Below are 25,856 nucleotides of genomic sequence, written 5' to 3' on the forward strand. Positions count from 1 at the left end.
TCACACAGCAGATCAGCTGTTTGCAGGGAGAGAGCAGGCGCCATACTGAAGACCAGCTGCACTGCAGGTAAGATGTGTGTCTCTGTCTGACCCCCGCTCTCATGACACCCGATGGGCCCCCCCCCCCCGACGGCCCTCCCCTCTATGAAGGACCCATGATGCAACTGTACAGGGAAAGCCCTGAACGGTAAATCTAGTTGTGCTGAGACTGTTTGGGGATGTGACTAATGAACCTCTCAGTCTCAGCACAACTAGAGAGATTTACTGTTCAGGGGTCTGGGAAAGCTGGGTGACCACCATTACCCCTCCTACTGGAGTGTGAGAGGTTCATTAGTCACATCCCTAAACACACTCCAGTATGAGGGGTAATGGTGGTCACCCAGCTTTCCCAGACGCAGATATAACCAGGAAAGGGCTGGATGGACGGGCTGAGGGTGCACAGGGTTTTTGGTGACCCCCCTCTGTCATGTGATCGGACCTAGGTTACCGGTTCATCAGACGGGGTTCATGCGACTATAAATCTGTCCATAACAAGAGACAGTGCACTCAGGACAAGCCCTGCCCTCATGCCGTAGTTGTGTGGTTCTGTCTGCAGTGATGGCGGTGGGCGGCTCTGACACCCGCCTCCCCCGTCGGGTCATCTCAGGACAGAAGGAGTGTCTGGATTGGAGAGACAGCGCCGCACCTGTCCTCAGGTTGTGTCTGGTATTGCAGTTCACCTCCATTGAAGTGAATAGGACAGAGCTGTAATACCACACACGACCTGAGGACAGGTGCGGGGCCATGTTTTCCTGGAAGACCCCTTTAAGACTTTTCCCGTATGTGTGGCAGAGCGGCGATACCACAGGTGTATAGGTTTTTTTAATGTTTTACTACTTTTGCACAATAAAAATACTTTTAAACTACAATTATTAGTTTAAAAGTACTTTAAAGAGGCTCTGTCACCAGATTATAAGTGCCCTATCTCCTACATAATCTGATCGGCGTTGTAATGTAGATAACAGTAGTGGTTTTTATTTTGAAAAACTATTATTTTTGAACAAGTTATGAGCAATTTTAGATTTAGTTTCTTAAAGACCAACTGGGCGTGTTTTTACTTTGGTCAGCCTCATACACTTCTTTACAACACCCACTTGGTCAAAAGTAAAAACATGCCCAGTTGGTCTTTAACCCCTTCCCGCCGGATCACGTATATAAACGTCATTAAAATCGGTGGCTTACCGCCTTTTCACGTAAATGTACGTCATGGAGATGAAGCTGGCTCAGGAGCTGAGCCAGCGACATCACCACCGGGTGACAGCTGTATGTTACAGTTGGCACCCTAAGGTATCGGCCAGGACCGGAGCTAGCCTCCGATCCGACCGATTAACCCCTCACATGCTGCGTTCAATAGAGATCGCAGCATGTGAGGAGTTTATAGCCACCGGCACCCCAGCAACGTGATCGCTGGGTTGCCGGTGGCTGCAAAGGCGATCGGAGGGCTAATGCTTACCTCCCGATCAGCCTGTAACGGAATCCTCCTATGCCCCGTCGTCGGCGGGGCCCAGGAGGCTTCCGGTAACATTGGCAAGATGGCGCCGGCTCAGAAGCTGAGCCGGCGTCATCAGCAGTGGGTGTCCGCTGTATGTTACAGCGGACACCCCGATCTATCGCCAGGAACCGGAGCTAGCTCCGATTCCTGGCATTAACCCCTTCGATGCAGCGATCCATTGTGATCGCTGCATCCTAGAGGTTTGTAGAAAATCGGCAGCCTTGCCATGCGATGGCAAGGCTGGCGACTGCTACCATGGCAACAGGAGCCCTAACAATGGACTCCTGTCTGCCATTACGTAAGCTGATTAGGCCCGCCCAGAGGCGGAGCCTGATCGGCTTGCTGTCAGTGAACAACTGACAGTTCCAATACATTGCACTACATAGGTAGTGCAATGTATTAGAACATCAAACAAACAGTTGGACATTCAAGTCCCCTAGTGGGACTAAAGAAAAGTGTAAAAAAAGTAAAAATAAAAGTTAGAAAACATACAATAAAAGTTTCAAATAATAACACAAAACACAATCGCCCTTTTTCCCTTATAAGTGATTTATTATTGAAAAAAATAATAAAGCCATACATATTTGGTATCACAGCGACCGTAACGACCTGAACTATAAAAATATTATGTTATTTATCCAGCGCAGTGAACGCCGTAAAAAAAAACCTCAAAAACACTGCCATAATTACTGTTTTTGTGGTCACGGTCTTCCAAAAATTGAAATAAAAAGTGATCAAAAAGTCGCATGTATCCAAAAATGTTACCGATAAAATCTATACCTCGTCTCGCAAAAAAACAAGCCCTCACACAGCTCCATCGATGAAAAAATTTAAAAGTTATGGCTCTCACAACTTGGCGACAGAAAAAATACATTCTCTTTCCAAAAGTAATTTTATTGTGCAAAAAGTTATAAAAAAGTTCTATAAATTTGGTATCGCCGGAATCGTACTGACCCTCAGAATAAAGGTAACATGTAGTTTATAACGTACGGTGAACGGTGTATATAAAAAAAAAAAGTGGCACAAGCTGGGCATGACATATTTGACACTGAATTGGCATATCTAGGGAAACATTTTAATTTGTACCTTCCGCAGCGCAATCATTTATGGAAAAGACACGTGGGGTGAAAATGCTCACTACACCTCTTAATAAATGCCTTGAGGGGTGCAGTTTCCAAAATGGGGTCACTTCTCAGGGGTTTCTTTTATTATTTCACATCAAAGCCTCTGCAATTGTGAACCAATACTTTATAAGTCACCAAATTAGGCCTCAATTTTACATGGTACTCTTTCACTCCTGAGCCCTGTCGAATGTCAAGGCAAAAGATTAGGGCCACATGTAGGGTGATTCTAAAACGGAAACACCGCATAATAATTGAGAGCTGTCTTGTTATGGTGGCACAAGCCGGGCACCACATATTGGCGTATCTAAGGAAAAATTCCCATTTTCATTCTCCCACATCGTGTGCACACGAATTTCTGCAAAACACCTGTGGGGTTAACATGCTCACTACACCCCTAGGTGAATACCTTGAGGGTGTTGTTTCCAAAATGGGGTCACTTCTGGGGGGGATCCACTGTTTTGGTCCCACAGGGACTTTCCAAATGAAACATAGCGACCAGAAACCAAATACAGCAAAATCTGTACACCAAAAGCAAATGGCGCTCCTTCCCTTCTGAGCCCTGCTGTGTGCCCAAACAGCATTTTAAGACCACGTGTGGGGTATTGCCGTACTCCACAGAAGTTGCTTTACAAGCGTTGGGGTTCTTTTTTTCCTTTATTTGTTGAGAAAATTAAAAATTTAGAGCTAAAGCTACGTCTTATTGAAGAAAAGATTTTTTTTATTTTCACTGCCCAATTCTAATAAAATCTATGAAACACCTGTGGGGGCAAAATGCTCACTACACCCCTAGATGGATTCCTCAAGGGGTGTAGTTTTCTCAATGGAGTCACTTTTTTGGCGTTTTCACTGTTTTGGTACCTCAGGGGCTTTGCAAATGCGACATGGCCTCCGCAAACCACTCCTGCTAAATTTGAGCTCCAAATGGCGCTCTTTCCCTTCTAAGCTCCGCCGTGTGTCCAAACATCCGTTTATAACCACATGTGGGGTATTGTGTTACTCGGGAGAAATTGCTTTACAAATGTTGTGGTGCTTTTTCTCCTTAAGTCCTCGTGGAAATTAGAAAAAATTAGCTAAACCTACATAATCTTTGAAAGAATGACTATTTTTATTTTCACGGCCTACTTCCAATAATTTCTGCAAAAAACCTGCGGGGTCAAAATGCTCACTATACCCCTAGATAATTTCCTCAAGGGGTGTAGTTTCCAAAATGGGATCACTTTTGGTGGATTTCCACTGTTTTGGCACCGAAAGAGCCCTTGAAACCTGACATGGTGCCTAAAATATTTTCTAATAAAAAGGAGGCCCAAAATCCACTGGGTGCTCCTTTGCTTCTGAGGCCGGTGCTTCAGTCCATTACCACACTAGGGCCACATGTGGGATATTTCTAAAAACTGCAGAATCTGGGCAATAAATATTGAGTTGCGTTTCTCTGGTAAAAACTTCTGTGTTACAAAAAAAATAGAATAAAAATGAATTTCTGCAAAAAAAAATGAAATTTGAAAATTTCACCTCTACGTTGCTTTAATTCCTGTGAAACGCTTAAAGGGTTAAGAAACTTTCTAAATGCTGTTTTGAATACTTTGAGGGGTGAAGATTTTAAAATTGGGTGACTTTTTGGCGGTTTCTAATATATAAGGCCCTAAAAGCCGCTTCACAACTGAACTGGCCCCTGTAAAAATAGCCTTTTGAAATTTTCTTGAAAATGTGAGAAATTGCTGCTAAAGTTCTAAGCCTTGTAACGTCCTAGAAAAATAAAATGATGTTCAAAAAACGATGCCAATCTAAAGTAGACATATGGGGGATGTTAATTAGCAACAATTTTGTGTGGTATAACTGCCTGTCTTACAAGCAGATATATTTACATTTAGAAAAATTCTAATTTTTGCAATTTTTCACCAAATTTTGGTGTTTTTCACTGGTAAATATTGAATTTATCGACCACATTTTTCCACTATCATAAAGTCCAATGTGTCACGAGAAAACAATCTCAGAATCGCTTTGATAGGTAAAAGCGTTCCGGAGTTATTACCACATAAAGTGAAATATGTCAGATTTGAAAAAATGGGTCTGGTCCTGAAGGCCAAAATGAGCTTGGTCCTGAAGGGGTTAAGAAACTAAATCTAAAATTGCTCATAACTTGTTCAAAAATAATAGTTTTTCAAAATAAAAACCACTGCTGTTATCTACATTACAGCGCCGATCAGATTATGTAGGAGATAGGGCACTTATAATCTGGTGACAGAGCCTCTTTAAAGTACTTTTAACCCCTTAAGGACGCAGCCTAGTTTGGGCCTTAAGGCTCAGAGCCCATTTTTCAAATCTGACATATTTCACTTTATGTGGTAATAACGTCGGAATGCTTAAACCTATCCAAGCGATTCTGAGATTGTTTTCTCGTGACACTTTGGGCTTCATGTTCGTGGTAAAATTTGGTCGATATATTCAGTCTTTATTTGTGAAAAATTGCAAAATTTAGAGAAAATTTACAAAAAATAGCATTTTTCAGAATTTAAATGCATCTGCTTGTAAAACAGACGGTTATACCACCCAAAATAGTTACTAGTTCACATTTCCCATATGTCTACTTTAGATTGGCATCGTTTTTTGAACATTATTTTATTTTTCTTGGACGTTACAAGGCTTAGAACATAAACAGCAATTTCTCATATTCTTAAGAAAATTGCAAAAGCCTTTTTTTTGAAGGTGCCAGTTCAGTTCTGAAGTGGATTTGAGGGGCCTATGTATTAGAAACCCCCATAAAACACCCCATTTTAAAAACTAGACCCCTCAAAGTATTCAAAACAGCATATAGAAAGTTTTTTAACCCTTCAGGCATTTCACAGGAATTAAAGCAAAGTGGAAATGAAATTTGCAAATTTCATTTTTTCTGCTGAATTTCAATTTTATTCAATTTTTTTTTTAGTAACAGAGAAGGTTTTACCAGAGAAACACTACTAAATATGTATTGTCCAGATTCTGCAGTTTTTAGAAATGTCCCACATGTGGCCCTACTGCGCTCGTGGACTAAAACACAAGCCCTAGAAGCAAAGAAGCACCTAGTGCATTTTGAGGCCTCTTTTTTATTAGAATATATTTTAGGCAGCATGCCAGGTTTGAAGAGGCGTTGAGGTATCAAAACAATGGAAACCCACCAGAAGTGACCCCATTTTGGAAATTACACCCCTCAAGGAATTCATTTATGGTTTTTGTTATCATTTTGACCGCACAGTTTTTTCACAGCACCTATTTGAATTGGGCTGTGAAATGAAAAAAATGATATTTTTTCCAATAAAATGTCATTTTTGATCAAATTTTCTTATTTTCACAGGGAACAACATACCCCATTTTGTTGCCCAATTTGTCCTTAGTGCGGCAATACCCCATTTGTGGTGATAAACTGCCGTTTGGGCCCATGGGAGGGCTCAGACGGAAAGGAGCGCTATGTGTTTGTTGGAGTCCAGATTTTGCTGGATTGGTTTTCGGGTGCCATGTTGCATTTGCAGAGCCCCAGAGGTATCAAAGCAATGGAAACCCACCAGAAGTGACCCCATTTTGGAAACTACACCCCTCAAGGAATTCATTTATGGTTTTTGTTTATATTTTTTCCAATAAAATGTCATTTTTGATCAAAATTTCTTATTTTCACAAGGAACAACATACCCCATTTTGTTGCCCAATTTGTCCTTAGTGCGGCAATACCCCATTTGTGGTGATAAACTGCCCTTTGGTCCCATGGGAGGGCTCAGAAGGAAAGGACCACCATTTGGCCTACTGGAGCTTTTCTGGTGCTAAGTCATGTGTGCAGAAGCCCCTGAGGTACCAGTACAGTTGAAACCCCCGAGAAGTGACCCCATTTTAAAAACTACACCCCTTAAGACATTCATCTAGAGGTGTAGTGAGCATTTTGACCCCACAGGTACTGTGTAAAAGATAATGCGCAGCAGATGGTGCAGTGTGAGATTTGCAATTTTATATATGTATATGCCATTTCAGTGTCCAATATAGTGTGCCCAGCATGCGCCACCGGAGATATACACCCCTTAAATTGTAATGTGGGTTCTCCTGGGTACGACAATACCCTACATGTGGCTGTTATCAGCTGCCTGGGCATACGGCAGGGCTCAGAAGGGAAAGATGAGGGGGGTAAGCTGTGCGGAGTGCATCAGGGTAAATTAAAAATCAAGGGATGTATGATACATTTTAAAACAATCTTTTATACAGAGCCCTGGTTTTTCGGGACACGTGTCACATTGGTATATTGTGTTCTTCCTTATCCCCCTCTTATAGCAGACTCTGCACCTCTTTTGACTCTTTCCCTTTCCACCGGTTTGGGGACCTTCTCCTGGAAAGTGTTGCCCTGGTACGATGCGTGTGGCCTCGCTTCCAGAAGTACTGGGTGCCCCCCCTTCCTGGTCCCTAAAGATTAGATCTTGAAATTCCAGGAAAGTTCCCCTCTGGCCTGCACATCGACGTAGCACATACGCATTGTACAAAGCCATCTGTATGATGTGCCCGGCCAGCTTCTTATACCACACCGCATGGCGCTGTAGGGCTTCAGGACTTGATTTGACAAGTCCATCCCTCCCATGTACCTATTGTAGTCCAGGATGCAGTCTGGTTTGGGGGTGGCCTTTCCTTCATATATCCTAAACCTGTAGGTATACCCTGATGCACTCTCGCACAGCTTATACATCTTCACGCCATACCTTGCCCTCTTACCTGGCAGGTACTGGCGGAGTTGAACCCTCCCTTTAAAATGTACCAGGGACTCATCAATAGAAAAACACTTCTCGGGGGTGTATGCTTGGGAAAACCGGGCACTAGAACGGTCTAATAGGGGTCTCCGTTTATACAAACGGTCAAAACTGGGGTCATCTCGGAGTGGGCACGGCTCATTATCAGTATAATGTAAGAAGCGAAGTATTGCCTCATTTATTTATTTTTTTAGGTTCCAGTTCATTTCTGAAGTTGCTTTGAGGGGCCCATATATTAGAAACCCCTATCAAACACCCCATTTTAGAAACTAGACCCCTCAAAGTATTCACAACAGCATTTAGAAAGTTTATGAACCCTTTAGGTGTTTCACAGAAATTTAGAGCAAAGTAGAGGTGAAATTTACTCTTTTTATACCATTTTTTTTATAACACAAAAGGATTTATCAGAGAAACGCAACTGAATACTTATTACCCAGATTCTGCAGTTTTGAGAAATATCCCACATGTGGCCCTAGTGCGGTAATGGACTGAAGCACCGGCCTCCGAAGCAAAGGAGCACCTAGCGGATTTTGAGCCCTCTTTTTTATTAGGCACCATGTCCGGTTTGAAGAGGTCTTGTGGTGCCAAAACATTGGAAACCCCCCAAAAGTGACCCCAATTTGGAAACTAGACCCCTTGAGGAATCCATTGTAGTTTTCATGGGGTGCATGCGGCTTTTTGATCAGTTTTTATTCCATTTTTAGGTGGCGTGGTGACTAATAAACAGCAATTCTACTATTGTTTTTGTATACTTTTTTTTTTTTACAGCGTTCACCGTGCGCTATAAATGATATATTAACTTTATTCTGCGGGGCAATACGATCACGGCGATACCAGATGTTTATAGTTTTTTTTTATGTCTTATGGCGTTTGCACAATAAAATACGTTTTGTAAACAATCATTCACTTTTTGTGTTACCTTATTCTAAGAGCCAGAACGTTTTTATTTTTCAATCAATAAAGCCGTGCGAGGACTTATTTTTTGCGTAACGAACTGTATTTTCCATCAGGACCATTTTTAGGTACATGCGACTTTTTGATCTCTTTTTATTCCATTTTTTGGGAGGTGAAGTGACCAAACAATTGTGATTGTGGTACGGTTTATTAATATTTTTTTTTACGGCGTTCACCGTGCGGGATAAATAACAAAATAATTTTGGAGTTCAGGCCGTTACGGACGCGGCGATACCAATTATGTATAGTTTATTTGTTTGTTTATATATTTTTATTAATAATAAAGGACTGATAAGGGAAAAAGGGGGACTTTTACTTTTATTACTTTTAAAACTTTTATTTTCTTATTTTTACACATCTTTTTTTAACTTTTTTTTTACTTTATTACTTTGTCCCACTAGGGGACTTGAGGGCAGGAGGCCCTGATCGCTATTCTAATACACTGCACTACATGCGTAGTGCAGTGTATTAGAACTGTCAGCTACTCACTGACAGCAAGCATAGTGGGTCCTGACGTTGTCAGGACCCACTAGGCTTCCGTCTATGGCATAGCCGGACGCCATTGTTTGGTGTCCGGTTGCCATAGTCACCATCGCCGGCCGCTATCGCGTAGCAGGCTGGCGATGGCAGCTTAACCCCTAAAAAGCCGCGATCTCTATAGAACGCGGCTTTTAAGGGGTTAATCAGCGGGGACACAGCGATCGGTCCCCGCTGTAGGAGCTGTGACAGCTGCTGAACAAGACAGCAGCGTCACAGCTCCTGTATGTGTCGGGAGGACGGCCGAAACGGCCGTTACTCCCGTGACGTACTATTACGTCATGGAGCGCGAACGATACAGCTGCCATGACGTAATAGTACGTCAAGGAGCGGGAAGGGGTTAAACTAATAATTGTAGTTTTAAAAGTATTTTTATTGTGCAAAAGTAATAAAACCTATACACCTGTGGTATCGCCACAATCGTCGTCCTCCATAGAATAAAATTTGCATGTTATTTATGCAGTACAGTCATCGGCGTAAATGTAAAACTTTTACTACAGTTGCAGAATTTAATTTTTTTTATTTTCCCTTTTAAAAAAAGTTGTCACTAAAAAAAAATGTTCTCCAAAAAATACAACTCATCCCGCAAAAATCACCTCCGCATTGAGAAATTGCTTGGTCATTTAGGCTTAAAGAGGCTCTGTCACCAGATTATATGTGCCCTATCTCCTGCATATTGTGATCGGCGCTGTAATGTAGATAACAGCAGTGGTTTTTATTTTGAAAAACTATTATTTTTGAGCAAGTTATGAGCAATTTTAGATTTATGCTAATTATGCTGATTGGCTCAGGTCCCGATCATGTGATCTCAGAGAAAGTTCGTTGTAGCAACGAACTGAAAAGCTTGTTGCTACAACACACTTTCCCGGGGACCGATTTGCGGGTGCTGCCGTCGGTTGCATGACAAACCGGAGGCCATAGAACAGCCTCCAGGTCTGCCATTCATGGAAGCCTATGAGTACCAGCTGGTCCTCATAGGCTTACGGTCAGTATGACACAACGTCACACTGACAGTTTATAATATGTTACACTACCTAGGTACTGTAATGTATTATAGCAGCCATCAGTGCTGCAGGTCTACTAGAAAAAAGTAATAATGTTTTATTAAAGTGTAAAAACAAAAAATGCTTTTTTCCCTATAAGTCTTTTATTATAGGAAAAAACAAACAAACGTTCAAGTACACATATTTAGTATCACCACGTTCGTAACGACCCAAACTATACACCGCATTCCAAATTATTATGCAAATGTTATTTTTCGCTGATGTTCCTAAATAGTTGATGCAAATGACAGTCAGTATAATCTTCAAGCCATCAACCGTTGGAGTATAATGCGAATTTTATTGAACAAATCCCCTAATAACGACAACAGATTTTTTTTTTTGAAGTAAAAAAACTCAAAATGCACGGTTTCAAATTATTATGCACAACAGAGATCAAAACATTTTAAAGGTTGTAAAGAGAACGAAAATGGTAATTTGTTGAATTTGCAGCATCAGGAGGTCATATTTACAGAAATCAAAAGCTCTTTCAATCAAAAAAAATGTTACCGGCCAAGTTACATGTTAACATAGGACCCCTTCTTTGATATCACCTTCACAATTCTTGCGTCCATTGAATTTGTGAGTATTTGGACAGTTTCTGCTTGAATATCTTTGTAGGATGTCAGAATAACCTCCCAGAGCTTCTGTTTTGATATGAACTGCCTCCCACCCTCATAGATATTTTGCTTGTGGATGCTCCAAAGGTTCTCAATATGGTTGAGGTCAGGGGAACATGGGGGCCACACCATGCGTTTCTCTCCTTTTTATGCCCATAGCAGCTAATGACACAGAGGTATTCTTTGCAGCATGAGATGGTGCATTGTCATGCATGTAGATAATTTTGCTACGGAAGGCACGGTTCTTCTTTTTGTACCACGGAAGAAAGTGGTCAGTCATAAACTCTACGTACTTTGCAGAAGTCATTTTCACACTGTCAGGGACCCTAAAGGGGCCTACCAGCTCTTTCCCCATGATTCCAGCCCAAAACATGACTCCGCCACCTCCTTGCTGACGTCGCAGCCTTGTTAGGATATGGTGGCCGTTCACCAACCATCCACTACTCCATCCATCTGGACCATCCATGCTTGCACGGCACTCATCCGTAAACAACACGGTTTGAAAATTAGTCTTCATGTATTTCTGAGCCCACTGCAACAGTTTCTGCTTGTGAGCATTGTTTAGGGGTGGCCGAATAATAGCTTTATGCACACTTGCAAACCTCTGGAGGATCCTACACCTTGAGGTTCGTGGGACTCCAGAGGCACCAGCGGCTTCAAATTCCTGTTTGCTGCTTTGCAATGGCATTTTAGCAGCTGCTCTCATAATTATTATTAATAATTTGTCTGGCAGAAACCTTCCTCATTATGCCTTTATCTGAACGAACCCGTCTGTGCTCTGAATCGTCCACAAATCTTTTCACAGTACGATGAACACACCTAAGTTTTCTTGAAATATCCAATGTTTTCATACCTTGTCCAAGGTATTGCACTATTTCACGCTTTTCGGCAGCAGAGAGATCCTTTTTCTTTCCCATATTGCTTGAAACCTGTGGCCTGCTTAATAATGTGGAACGTCCTTCTTAAAGGAACAGTGTCACGAAAAAAAATAATTTGATATCAATTTGCATTTAGTGTTTTATTATAAAATCTTTTATGTGTGTGTTTGTGTTTTACTTTTTTCTAACTTTTACTTCACTATGGGGGCTGCCATGTTGTTTTTCATCTCTGTATGTGTCGATTAACGACACATACAGACATGGCATACGGCAGCTACAGTGCATAGGAGTCAATGAATGGGACCCGTTCCATTGACTTTGCTCTATGGCTCTGTACTGCGCAGATGCAGGTCAGAGTCTAACAGAGCAGAGCAACTGTTTGCAGGGAGAGAGTAGGCGCCATCTTGAAGACCAGCTGCACTGCAGGTAAGATGTGTGTCTCTGCATGTCCCACTCTCTGTCTCACAGACCGCCGCTCTGGTCACCCCCGATGGCCCCCCCCCCCGACGGCCCCCCCTAACGGCCCCCCCTTGTGTGAAGGACACATGAAGAAACTACTGGGAAAGCCCTGAACGATAAATCTCTAGTTGTGCTGAGACTGGGGATGTGACTAATGAACCTCTCATACTCCACTAGGAGGGGTAAAGGTGGTCACCCAGCTTTCCCAGACCCCTGAATGATAAATCTCTCTAGTTGTGCTGAGACTGAGAGGTTCATTAGTCACATTCCCAAACAGTCTCAGCACAACTAGATAGATTTACTGTTCAGGGGTCTGGGAAAGCTGGGTGACCACCATTACCCCTCCTACTGGAGTATGAGAGGTTCATTAGTCACATCCCCAAACACACTCCAGTAGGAGTAATGGTGGTCACCCAGCTTTCCCAGACCCCTGTATGATAAATCTCTCTAGTTGTGAATTTGACTAATGAACCTCTCAGTCTCAGCACAACTAGAGAGATTTACCGTTCAGGGGTCTGGGAAAGCTGGGTGACAACCATTACCCCTCCCACTGGAGTGTGAGAGGTTCATTAGTCACATCCCTAAACACACTCCAGTATGAGGGGTAATGGTGGTCACCCAGCTTTCCCAGACGCAGATATAACCAGGAAAGGGCTGGATGGACGGGCTGAGGGTGCACAGGGTTTTTCGTGATCCCCCTCTGTCATGTGATCGGACCTAGGTTACCGGTTCATCAGACTGGGTTCATGTGACTATAAGGGTATGTTCACACGACAGCGTCCGTAACGGCTGAAATTACGGGGATGTTTCCGCCTGAAAACATCCCCGTAATTTCAGCCGTAACGGCATGTGCAGGCGCTTGAACGCCGCGTCCATTACGGGCGTAATTGGCGCTGCTATTCATTGGAGTCAATGAATAACGGCTCCAATTACGCCCAAAGAAGTGACAGGTCACTTCTTTGACGCGGGCGTCTATTTACGCGCCGTCATTTGACAGCGGCGCGTAAATATACGCCTCGTGTGAACAGACAAACGTCTGCCCATTGCTTTCAATGGGCAGATGTTTGTCAACACTATTGAGGCGCTATTTTCGGACGTAATTCGGGGCAAAAACGCCCGAATTACGTCCGTAATTAGTGCGTGTGAACATACCCTAAATCTGTCCATAACAAGAGACCGTGCACTCAAGACAAGCCCTGCCCTCATGCCGTAGTTGTGTGGTTCTGTCTGCAGTGATGGCGGTGGGTGGCTCTGACACCCGCCTCCCCCGTCGGGTCATCTCAGGACAGAAGGGGTGTCTGGACTGGAGACACAGCGCCGCACCTGTCCTCAGGTTGTGTCTGGTATTGCAGTTCACCTCCATTGAAGTGAATAGGACAGAGTTGTAATACCACACACGACCTGAGGACAGGTGCGGCGCCATGTTTTCCTGGACGACCCCTTTAAGACTGTGTGTGTGGCAGAGCGGAGTGTGCACGGGCACCGCTGATACTTCATAGCCGCTTATCGGCTGTTTTGAAGTATCAGCGGCGAGCACCCCCCCCCCCCCACACACACACAAATCCCCCAAACACGCAAAATCAAGTGTAATCAAGCGGTTTTTCTGTTTTTTTTTTTTTGCACGTAAAATGTGCAAAAAAAAAAACATGTCAAATACACGGCGTGTGAACCGGTCAACTGAAAAGTCATTCACTTTCATCATTCTAAGGCTGGGTTCACACGACCTATTTTCAGGCGTAAACGACGCGTTTTACACCTCGATTTACGCCTGAAAAGACGGCTCCAATACGTCGGCAAACATCTGACGTACGTACTGTGCCAACGACCTGTAACTTTACATGTCGCTGTCAAAAGACGGCGCATAAAATAACAGCCTCGGCAAAGAAGTGCAGGACACTTCTTGGGACCTAATTTGAGCCGTTTTTCATTGAATTCACTGAAGAACAGCTCCAAATGACGCCTCGCAAAACGCGAGTACGAGCAATTACGTCTGAAATTACGGAGCTGTTTTCTCCTGAAAACAGCTCCGTCATTGCAGACGTAAATGCAGTTAGCGTGTGCACATACCCTAAGGGTATGTTCACACACAATGTTTTCAGCTGAAAAATTCGGAAGCAGAACGCTTACAAGCATCTGCCCATTGGTTTCAATGGGAAATACAGCGTTCTGTTCCGACAGGGCGTTTTTTACGTGGTAGTTTTCCAAAAACAGCACGTAAAAAGACGCCCGACCAAAATGAAGTGCACATCACTTCTTGGGACATTTTTGGAGCAGTTTTTCATTGACTTTATAGAAAAACAGCTCCAAAAACGGACGTTAAAAAACGCGAGTTTGATTAAAAAATGGCTGAAAATCGGGAGCAGTTTTCCCTTTTCTTAGTAAGCGTGTGAACATACACTTAGCCTTTTGGTGTGTCCTATAACTTCTTCCAGCTGGAGAATCACACCCAATATGGCTGCCAGACACTGCTTAGCAATTTGAAGACACCTTTACCTGGCTTGTGAGAGGGGGGGGGGGGTTAGGTTCCCTCCCACATTTACAGCAGCTGTGAGTCAGGTTGCTTTGCCTTATTCACCTTGCTGTAATTCTGGGAAGTGCTCCCCCTGGTTGCCAACATTGGAAAACATGTCAAATTATTATTTAATTTAAAAAAAAAAAAAAAATACAGCAAAAAACGTAAAAAATATAATAGAAATAAGTAACGACACTTAAAAAAAAAAAAAAAAAGGTTTAATTTGCAACACATTCCCTTTAAAGAGGCTGTCACCAGATTTTGCAACCCCTATCTGCTATTGCAGCAGATAGGCGCTGCAATGTAGATTACAGTAACGTTTTTATTTTTAAAAAACGAGCATTTTTGGCCAAGTTATGACCATTTTTGTATTTATGCAAATGAGGCTTGCAAAAGTACAACTGGGCGTGTATTATGTGCGTACATCGGGGCGTGTTTACTACTTTTACTAGCTGGGCGTTCTGATGAGAAGTATCATCCACTTCTCTTCAGAACGCCCAGCTTCTGGCAGTGTAGACACACAGCGTGTTCTCGAGAGATCACGCTGTGTCGTCACTCACAGGTCCTGCATCGTGGCAGACGAGCGAGGACACATCGACACCAGAGGCTACAGATGATTCTGCAGCAGCATCGGCATTTGCAGGTAAGTCGATGTAGCTACTTACCTGCAAATGCTGATGCTGCTGCAGAATCAACTGTAGCCTCTGGTGCCGACACGATGCAGGACCTGTGAGTGACGTCACAGATCTGCACTGCCAGAAGCTGGGAGTTCTGAAGAGAAGTGGATGTTACTTCTAATCAGAAAGCCCAGCTAGTAAAAGTAGTAAACACGCCCCGATGTACGCACATAATACACGCCCAGTTGTACTTTTACTTTTCAACACGCCCAGTTGTACTTTTGCAAGCCTCATTTGCATAAATACGAAAATGGTCATAACTTGGCCAAAAATGCTCGTTATTTAAAAATAAAAACATTACTGTAATCTACATTGCAGCGCCTATCTGCTGCAATAGCAGATAGGGGTTGCAAAATCTGGTGACAGAGCCTCTTTAAGTAGTTTTCGTTCGTTTGGGCACACCTGGCAAACGAATTATCACAGGTGTCTGAGATTGATTACAATGATCCAAAGAGCCCGAAGACAAAATACCATCCATGAGTTTCATTGAAAAACTAATAATTAAATGTTTGACACTTAAATCCAATGTGCATAATAATTTTGGAACACTGTGTAAAACCATAATATTATTTTTCTCGCACGGTGAACACTGCAAAAAATAATTCAAAATAATGATCAAAAATTTGCATGTACCCAAAATAATACCAATAAAAACTACAAACCGTCCCGCTAAAAACAAGCCCTTACACAGTTTTATTGACTGAAAAATAAAAAAATTATGGCTCTCAGACTATGGTGACACAAAAAATAAATTTTTATAGAAAAGTCATTTTATTGCGCAAACGCAACAAAACGTAAAATAAACTATATACATATGGTATCGCCGTAATGGTACCGACCTGCAGAATAAAGTAAAATGACATTTATAGCGCACACTGATTACTGTAAAAGAAAAAGGACAAAAACATTGTCAAAACTGACAAAAAAATAGAATAAGAATTGATCAAAAAAATCACATATACCCTAAAATGGTACCAATGAAAACTACCGATTGTAACGTGACAAATAAGCCCTCGCACGGCTGCGGTGGAGAAAAGATAAAAAAAAGTGTCCAAAAGCGAATAAGATTGGGCACAATTTATCAGTTTGACACCGGCCACACATCTATGAATTATTTATTTACCCCATTATTATGCCCTGATGTACTTTGCCCAGCTTACATATGCCACCACATTATAAACTGAAATACCAGCAAAACCCCAAACAGAACTATTACCAAGCAAAATCTGCACTCCAAAGGCCAAATGGCGCTCCCTCCCTTCTGATCTCTGCCGTGTGTCCAAACAGCAGTTTATTACCACATATGGGGTATTGACGTAATCGTGAGAAATAGCTTTACAAGTTTTGGGGTGCTTTTTATTCTTTATCCATTACATTATATTTTTTCTGAAAAAAAGTAGATTTTCATTTGCACAGACATATTCCAATAAATATAGCAAAAGACCTGTCGGGTCAAGATGCTAACTATACCCCTAGATAAATTCCTTGAGGTGTGTAGTTTCCAAAATCACTTTTGGGGAGTTTCCACTGTTTTGGCACCACAAGACATCTTCAAACCTGACATGGTGCCTAAAATATATTCTAAAAAAAGGAGACCCCAAAATTCTCTAGGTGCTCCTTTGCTTCTGAGGCCGGTGCTTCAGTCCATTATCACACTAGAGCCACATGTGGGATATTTCTAAAAACTGCAGAATCTGGGCAAAAAATATTCAGTTGTATTTCTCCGGTAAAACCTTCTGTTACAGAATTTTTTTTATTACAAATGAATTTCGGCAAAAGAGTAAATTTGTAAATTTCACCTCTACTTTGCTTTAATTCCTGTGAAACGCCTAACAGGTTAATAAACTTTCTGAATGCTGTTTTGAATACTTTGAGGGGTGCAGTTTGTAAAATGGGGTGATTTATGGAGTCTATCTAGTACATAAGGCCCTCAAAGCTACTTCAGAACTGAACTGGTCCTTGACAAAATAGCCTTTTGAAATTTTCTTGGAAATGTGAGAAATTGCTGCTAAAGTTCTTAGCCTTGTAACGTCCTAGAAAAATAAAATAAAATGTTCAAAAAACAATGCAAATATAAAGTAGACATATGGGGGATGTTTAATTAGCAACAATTTTGTGTGGTATTACTATCTGTTTTACAAGTAAATTACATTTAATTTTAGTAAAATTATAATTTTTGCAAATTTTCCCTAAATTTTGGTGTTTTTCACAAATAAGCAATGAATTTATTGACCAAATTTTTCCACTAACAAAGTACAATGTCACGAGAAAACAATCTCTGAATTGCTTGGATAGTTAAAAGCATTCCAGAGTTACCACATAAAATGACACATGTCCGATTTGAAGAAATGGGGCTGGTCATTAAGGCATCAATGACCCTTGGTCCTGAAAGGGTTAATAGACAACTGGGCGTGTTAACTTTTTACCAACTGTGCGTTGTAAAGAGAAGTGTATGACGCTGACTAATTAGTGACCAATCCGTGTCATACCCTTCTCATTGTTCCAGCCCAACTTCTTTCACTTCATAATCACGCTGTAACAATGGGCTGGAACAATGAGAAGTGTATGACGCTGATTGGTCAGCCTCATACACTTCTCTTTACAACGCCCAGTTGGTAAAAAGTAATAACACTCCAGTTGTCGATTAAGAAACAAATTAGCATAAATGTAAAAGTGCTCATAACTTGCTCAAAAATGTTATCTACATGTTAACTACTGTTATCTACATGTTTGTCTACGAGTTTCCACTGTTTTGGCACCACAAGACCTCTTCAAACCTGACATGGTTCCTAAAATATATTCTAAAAAAAGGAGGCCCCAAAATCCACTAGGTGCTTCTGAGGCCTGTGTTTCAGTCCATTACCGCACTAGGACCACATGTGGGATATTTCTAAAAACTGCAGAATCTGGGCAATAAATATTGAGTTGCATTTCTTGGGTAAAACCTTGTGTGGTACAGAAAAAATTTATTACAAATGAATTTTCGAGAACAAAAATGAAATTTGTAAATTTCACCTCTACATTGCTTTAATTCCTGTGAAACACCTAAAGGGTTAAAACACTTTCAGAAATCTATTTTGAGGGGTGCAGTTTTCAAAATGGGGTTATTTATGGGGACTTTCGAATATATAGGGCCCTTAAAGCCACTTCAGAACTGAACTGGTCCCTGAAAAAATAGGCTTCTGAAATTTTCTTGAAAATATGAGAAATTGCTGATAAAGTTCTAAGCCTTGTAACGTCCTAGAAAAATAAAAGAATGTGCAAAAAACGATGCCAACTTAAAGTACATCTATGGGAAATATAAACTTGTAAGTATTTTGTGTGGTATTACTATCTGTTTTACAAGTAGATACATTTAAATTTAGAAAAATTAAATTTTTTGCTAATTTTCTCTAAATCTTGGTGTTTTTTTTACAAATATTGAATTTATCGACCAAATTTTTTCCCTAACAAAGTACAATATGTCACGAGAAAACAATCTCAGAATCACTTGGATAGGCAAAAGCATTCCGGAGTTATTACCACATAAAGTGACACATGTCAGATTTGAAAATTCGGCTTCGTCCTGAAAGCCATAACGGGCTCAGTCCTGAAGGGGTTAAATTGGGATGACTTATTCCGGGTTTCTAATATATAAAGCCCTCAAATCCACTTCACAACTGAACGGCCCCCTGTAAAAAATAGCCTTTGGAAATTTTCTTGAAAATGGGAGAAATTGCAGCTAAAGTTCTAAGCCTTGTAACGTCCTAGAAAAATAAAACTATATTCAAAAAAAACGATGCTGATCTAAAGTAGACATATGGTGGATGTTGATTATCAACCATTTTTTGTGGTGTAACTGCCTGTGTCTTACAAGCAGATACATTTTATTTAGAAAAATGCACATTTTTGAAATTTTTCACTTAATTTCGGCGTTTTTCACAATTCAATACTGAATGTATCGAGCAAATTTTGCAGGTAACAAAAAGTCCAATGTGTCACGAGAAAACTGTCTCAGAATCGCTTGGATAGGTGAAAGCATTCCAGAGTTATTACCACATAAAGTGAAACATGCCAGATATGAAAAATGAGGCTCTGTCAGGAATGTCAAAAGTGGCCAAAGCGGGAAGGGGTTAACTGCTCCCTGCTTTGTTTATTCCAATGCAGCACTGTAAAAAGTCTACTGCATCGGCAAAAAGCCCCTTAGTGGCCGCTGTAAAAACACTAATGGGTGGTCAGTAATGGATTAAACTTTCACGCATGCGTCACTTGCATTATGTCCTGCACCTTGTGCTACCTGCGGTTGTGTAATGTCCTCACAGGCCTAGGGAAAGTGAGTTCAGTAAAGGAAACAGTGACTCCACCATAGTGTCTGAATCAGTGCCAAAAAAACACCCCAAAACTCCCTCTATTGATTTTAACGGGAGGTAGAGGCTTTTTTGTTGTTTTTGGCCAGCCTGTCTGCTCACGTAATAGAAAAAAAAGTGTCATTCTTATCCTGGAGTGATTTCTGCTTCTGAACCATTATTGAAAAGCCAACAGCCCATGTTTTTTTTTTCATTTGCTTAGTTTAAAAAGAAAAAAAAAAAACCCTTAGATTCCGAGACCAGGAGCACTTGCCGAGATTCAAATCGCCCGAGTGACCCAACCTCATTTATATATTGAAATAGAGCAGATTATCTCTGCAAAGAAGATGATAGGAAGCCATACAAAAGTATGTGTGCACCTGGTATTAAAAGTCCTACCAAATGCTGTTACTTGTTTGGCAGGCAAAATTGAGCTAACCGATTTCCCTTCAACCCCTTAACGGCCAGGTCAGTTTATGCTGTAAATCGCCAAACCATTTTTTTTTCATATTTACATTCTAAGAGCAATAGTTTATTTATTTTTCCTTGAATGTATCTTTGAGGGCTTGTTTTTTGTATTTTTCAATTGCACCATTTTGGGGTTCATCTAATAACTTTTATAAAAAATGCAATTTAGCTCTTGTTTTTGCAGGGTTTTTCTTCGCCGTTAACGTTATTCTACTATTCAGTACACATTTGGCGATACCACAGATTTTTAAGTTTTACTGTTGCACAATAAAATATTCTTTGGAAAAAAAATAGTCTGTGTCGCTACATTCCAAGAGCCATACATTATTTTTTTTCTCTTCTGCCGCTGATCTTGTGGGGATACCCACAAGATTTCAATGACTGATATATAATTTGACAGTTATTGGTTGATAAGGGGTAAAATAACCCCTAAAACACAAGCTCTTGTTCTTATTAATTCATTTGTACATTGTTTAAACCTTCTAGATGCAACATAAAGGTGTGTGTGTATATATAAATATCTCTTAAGGTCTGCAAGCCTCCTGAAGTGTAAATGTATATTATTATTTTGTAGGACTAAACTCAGCAGTATGCTAGCAGCAATTCCAAAAAGTAAGAAGAATAAAAGGTGTCCACTACATTCTCTAGACACGCACAAGCCCAAACCTTTGGGGTAAGTCCTTAAATTTGATTATCTATATTGATCGATCTCTCGATAGCTTGATTCCTCGATCTCCACTGAAGCTAGATAAGAATAGGTTGGCACCATTTTTGGCCATACTTCTCGGTTTGTCTGTAAGAAAAAGAAAACTAAACTATTTCGACCTATGCCATACAGTTTCTGTGGGCTTTTATGGGGGTGTATGTATGCCAAAAAAAAGTGTGATCTTGTCATTGTGATCCTGAGGCATTTCTACAGGGATAATCTGTTGTCGCATATCTGGTGTAACTATCCATTCCAAATGTAATAAATGGTAGCCAAAAATAGGATAAACTGTTTTTTTTTTCTTTTTTTTTTTTGTCAACAAAACATACCGAAACATATTCTGTATTGTAGGGCTGGGCAATTTAATCTGAAAAAAAAAAATCCCCCCCCCCCCCCTCACATCAAACAGAATTTTGGCACAGACAGGCATGATGAAGTCACTGTCTTGCGCCTGTCTGTACCGATCTGTATGCAGCTTGGTGCAGAAAGGCGCAAGGCTGTGGTGTCATCGCGTCTGTCTGCGCCGTGCCACACAGACCGGAGGAGCATAGGGATCTCCTCCACTCCTCTTTGGAATTTGTTAGTTTTATTAGTCTTTATTGGGGCAGCTATGGGGGCAAGTATACTGCGTGGGGGGGGCAGTTATGGGGGCAAGTATACTGCATCGGGAGCAGTGTCGGGGGGGGGTATATTATACACTGTAGTATACAGCAGGCTCAGAGGCTATTCATGGTGTAGCACGCAAATAAAGGGTGTGGCATGCAAAAATGTGTATGACCTAAAATAGTTTATGATCAAAATCACAATTAATTGAACATGTAACCTCGATGACTAGTAATAATCGCCCAGCCCTACTGTAATGGGTTTTTGGGATGTACACTTGACATACAGAATGTTAGTGTAAGGCCTCATGCACAAGACCCTAGCCATTATTTTCAATGAGCCCGGACCTCAGAACACGGCCGTAAAAAGGCTTGTCCGTTCTTTATGCGGTCTGGGCTCCGGGGCCATGCACGGACCATAAAAACCACGGTTGTGTGCATGGCCCCATAGAAATGAATGGTGCCGCAAATTCTCCCGTGAATTTTCGGGGGAATTGCGGCCGCAAAAGCACGTTCGTTTGCATGGGGCCTAAGGCTATATTCCTATCTGCTTTGGAGGTTCTGTTAGGGGCCAGTTCAGAGTTTTTGGACGCGGAAACCGCGTCCGAAAACGCGCCCAAAAACTGCCAAACATTCCTTCCATTGATTTTAATGGGAAGCGGAGGCGTTTATTTTTCCCGCGAGCGGAAAAACCGCCTGGCGGGAAAAAGAAGGGACATGCCCTATCTTCGGGCGTTTACGCCTCTGACCTCTCATTGACATCACTGGTAGGCAGAGAAAGCGTATTTCGCTGCGTTTTATTCCCGTGGCGCTCAATGGCCGCGGGCGTAAGATGCCACAAAAATCGGCGTGCAGGCAAAGGAAAATCTGCCTCAAAATTCCAAACGGAATTTTGAGGCAGACTTTCCACCTGCAAAAAACTGTGAACCCAGCCTAAGAATTTAGATGTAAATTCAACCTGATGCCTCTTTTGCATGAGTGTTGTGTATATTAGGGCCTGTTCACATCACCGTTCATTTCCATTCCGGGGTTCCGTCGGAGAACGGAATGCTGTAATAAAAAATTAAAAAAACATGCCAGAATTGCTGTTTTTTGGTCACCTTGCCTTCCAAAAACTCGCATGTATCCAAAATTTGTACCAATGAAAACTACAACTAGTCTCTCAAAAAACAAGCCCTCCTACAGCTCAGTTGACGAAAAAATTAAGATATGGTGACAGAGAAAATATTTACATTTTTTTTTTTTACAAAAGTAATTTTTGTGCAATAAGTTGTAAAACGTAAAAAGCTATTATAAATTTGTCATCGCCAGGATTGCACTGACCCGCATCATAAAGTTAGCATGTCTCTTATAATGCACGTTGCATGATGGATAGATCTAGATCTAAATATCTAGATATATAGATAGCGATATAGTAGGGATGCACGATGCATCGAAACTTCGATACGGTTTCAATACTCTGCATCCCCAAACGGTTCGATACCTCTATTTCATGTATTTCGATATTTGGCTCTGCGGCCGCACAGCTCAGTATTGTAACACATGAACGTATGAGAGCGGAGCTGCGGCTGTGTAATAGTCATTGCCCCGCTCCTGAGTCCTGATAACAAGTGCACGCCGTCAGGATGATGCGATGCGGCCGGCGCTGCACTAATGAGCGGCGCCACTGAAAACAGAACATGGCGGGCGCACTACAAGACACCTCCATGTTCTGCCTTCAGTGCCTGAACCGCCGCTCATTAGTGCAGCGCCCGCCGCATCTCCTCATGCTGACCGCGCACGTACTTCCTGTCAGGAGCGGGGCAATGGCTGTATTACACAGCCGCAGCCCCGCTGGCGGAGATCAGAGAAACCTCTCCTCTCCGCCGTTATTCCCATGAATGCTGTGATCACAGCGGACTGCAGCATGCAGGGGAAAATGAGAAGGGGGGGGATGCGCCTTGGATCGCGTCACAGGGAATTCCCTGTGACGCGATTGAGGGACATACCATATATGGGCAGACAGCCCAGGGTCCACTGAAGAAGGACCAGGGCTGTCCTACCATATTTCTTGTTGGGGCATACTTGGTACACAGGCAGTTGTTAGTACAAACCTATCAGTACACAGGCTAATGTACTGTAATATAGATATATGCAAGTACATTAAAGTTTACAAAATAAAGTAAAAACATAAATTAATGTTAAATAAAAAAAACAATACACGTACACCTTTTTTACAATGAACCTTAAAATAAGTCAATACATAAAACATATACATATTCAGTATTGGCGCGACCGTAATAACCTGCACAACAAATTTTTTTGCATCATGTGTACGCTGTAAAAAAAAACAAAAAAAAAACTGCTTTCTATCACTTATTGTGGGGCACGAGGTGTGATGAATTTAACCTCCACGTGCCTCACATTAATATTAATTAACCCCATCATGTACCTCACACATTAACCCATTATGACTGAGAAACATGATGGGGTTAATTACTATTAATGTGTGGCACGTGGAGGTTAAATTCATCATCACACCTCGCGCCCCACATCAGGAAATGGAAGAATTTTATTTTTTTTTGTTTTGTTATTACTGTTGGCAAAGTATCGAATTGGTATCGAAATCGCAATACTAAACGAAGTATCGGTATCGAAGTCCAAATTCTGGTATCGTGACATCCCTGATGGAGGGATATCTGGATGGTTAGACAGATTTACGGGTGAATTGCGCCCGCAAAAAACACGTTCGTGTGCATGGGGCCTAAGTCTATGAAAAAAGTTATGGCTCCCATAAGTCAGGAAAGAAAAAATATTCAGTTATGCAGGCCCGAGGGGAAGGTTTTTTTTTTTTTTTTTCTCTTTCAAGAGGCGATTATCAAGGTCCTAATATTGGAACCAGGAAGGGGAGAGCTCAAACACCTACTGGAAGCGAGGGTGACTATTATACAAGGACAACACTCTCCCAGCAATTTTCCCCAGGGGCTTTGCAAATGCGACATCGCGCCCATAAACCAATCCAGTAAAATCTGCACTCCAAAATCCAAATGGCACTCCTTCCCTTCTGAGCCCTGCCATGTGCCCAAACAGCAGTTTATGACCACATGGGGTATTGCTGTACTGAAGAAATTGCTTTACAAATGTTGGGTTGCTTTTTCTTTTATTTGTTGAGATAATGGAAAATTTTGAGCACATGAATAGTAATTAACCCCATTATTTGTCTCACATTTTATAATGGACAACATTGGGTTAATGTGTAAGGTACATGATGGGGTTAATTACTATTAATGTGAGGTGCATGGAGGTTAAATTCATCACACCTTGTGCCTTACATTAATAAGTGAGAGAAAAAAAGTTTGTTTTTATTTTTTTATAGCGTACATATCATAAATGACGCCAAAAATTTGTTGTGCAGGTTATTACGGCCGTGCAGATACCGAAAACGTGTATATTTTATGTATTGAGACTTACTTTAATGTTTATTGTAAAGAAATGTGTGTTTTTAATTTAACATTACTTTTGTTTTTCAGTGTGTTTGGTGCGATCTGTTGTGGGGGCTGTATTTCTGTGTCCTTAAAGTCATGAGTGCAGCGCTGCTCACCTTGAAGCAGCACTGCACTCATTAAATCCCTTTCTAGGCTGCCAACGTTTATATACGTGACAACTGCACAGTGCATCGCCAGTTGGAATGTTTAAAGTCGTGAATCAAATTTCTGGAAAATAAATTAAATATGTAAATTTCACCTTTTTTTTTTTCTAAATGCGGTTTTGAATACTTCGAGGTGTGCAGTTTTTAAAATATAGGCCCCTGAAAACCACTTTATACCTGAACCAGTCCGTAAAAAAAAATAAATTTGTCTTTTGACATTTTCCTGAAAACGTGAAAAATTTCGGGTAAGCTTTGTAACGTCCTAGAAAATTGGATGTTCAATAAACTATGCCAACCTAAAGTAGACGTATGCAGAAACTATCTTATATGTTATTACTATCTGTCTTACAAGCAGATACGTTTAAATTTAGAAAAATGCTAGTTTGTTGCACATTTTCTCTTAATTTTAATCAACCAAATTTTACCTTTTTGATATAAAGTACAATATGTCACGAGAAAATCTCAGAATCGCTTGGATAGGTAAAAGTATTCCAAAGTTATTACCACGTAAAGTGACACATGTCAGATTTGAATAATGAGGCTTTGTCAGGAAGGTCAAAAGTGGCCAGAGATGGAAGGGGTTAAAATGTGCAAAATGTTGGCCTTGTTTATTTTTATTTTTTCCCTCTTGCAGAGGAAACTGGATGGATATCTGGGAAGTAATGTCCCAGGAATGCCGTGATGAAGTTGTTTTAATTGATTCCAGTTGTCTGTTGGAAACTTTGGAAAATTACCTTCGTAAGCACAGGTGTGTTTTTGTAGTTTCTACACGTTTCGACACAAAAATATTTTAGGTTATGGTTTCTTGGGGCCTGTTCACATCAGCGTTTCTTTCCGTTGAGGGGGTTCCGTCTGAGCTTTCCATCAGGGGAGCATCTCAACGGAAAGCAACACTGATGTGAACACAGCCTATAAGAAGTTTTTCTGGGTTTTATGTAAAAAGTACTTAAAGGAAACCTGTCACCAGCACTTCACCTATTAAACCCGCAATAGACTGGTGGTAGTGGGTGAAAAATAATTTCTATATAACCTATAATTGTC

The 25,856-nt window shown here is 41.3% G+C and overlaps 1 protein-coding gene across 3 annotated transcripts in view; it reads left to right on the plus strand.

The window, feature by feature from the left end:
* The window catches only part of GGNBP2 (gametogenetin binding protein 2), a 240,155-nt gene that overhangs the window by 79,383 nt on the left and 134,916 nt on the right, over positions 1-25,856 (plus strand). For all 3 annotated transcript variants that reach the window (XM_075853531.1, XM_075853530.1, XM_075853528.1), the window contains exons 4-5: positions 20,454-20,552; positions 25,450-25,563. In XM_075853531.1, the coding sequence (XP_075709646.1) occupies positions 20,454-20,552; positions 25,450-25,563 (213 nt within the window). The remainder of the gene's footprint in view (positions 1-20,453; positions 20,553-25,449; positions 25,564-25,856) is intronic.

The sequence above is a fragment of the Rhinoderma darwinii genome, chromosome 2 (genome assembly GCF_050947455.1).
Source record: "Rhinoderma darwinii isolate aRhiDar2 chromosome 2, aRhiDar2.hap1, whole genome shotgun sequence".
Lineage (NCBI taxonomy): Eukaryota > Metazoa > Chordata > Amphibia > Anura > Rhinodermatidae > Rhinoderma > Rhinoderma darwinii.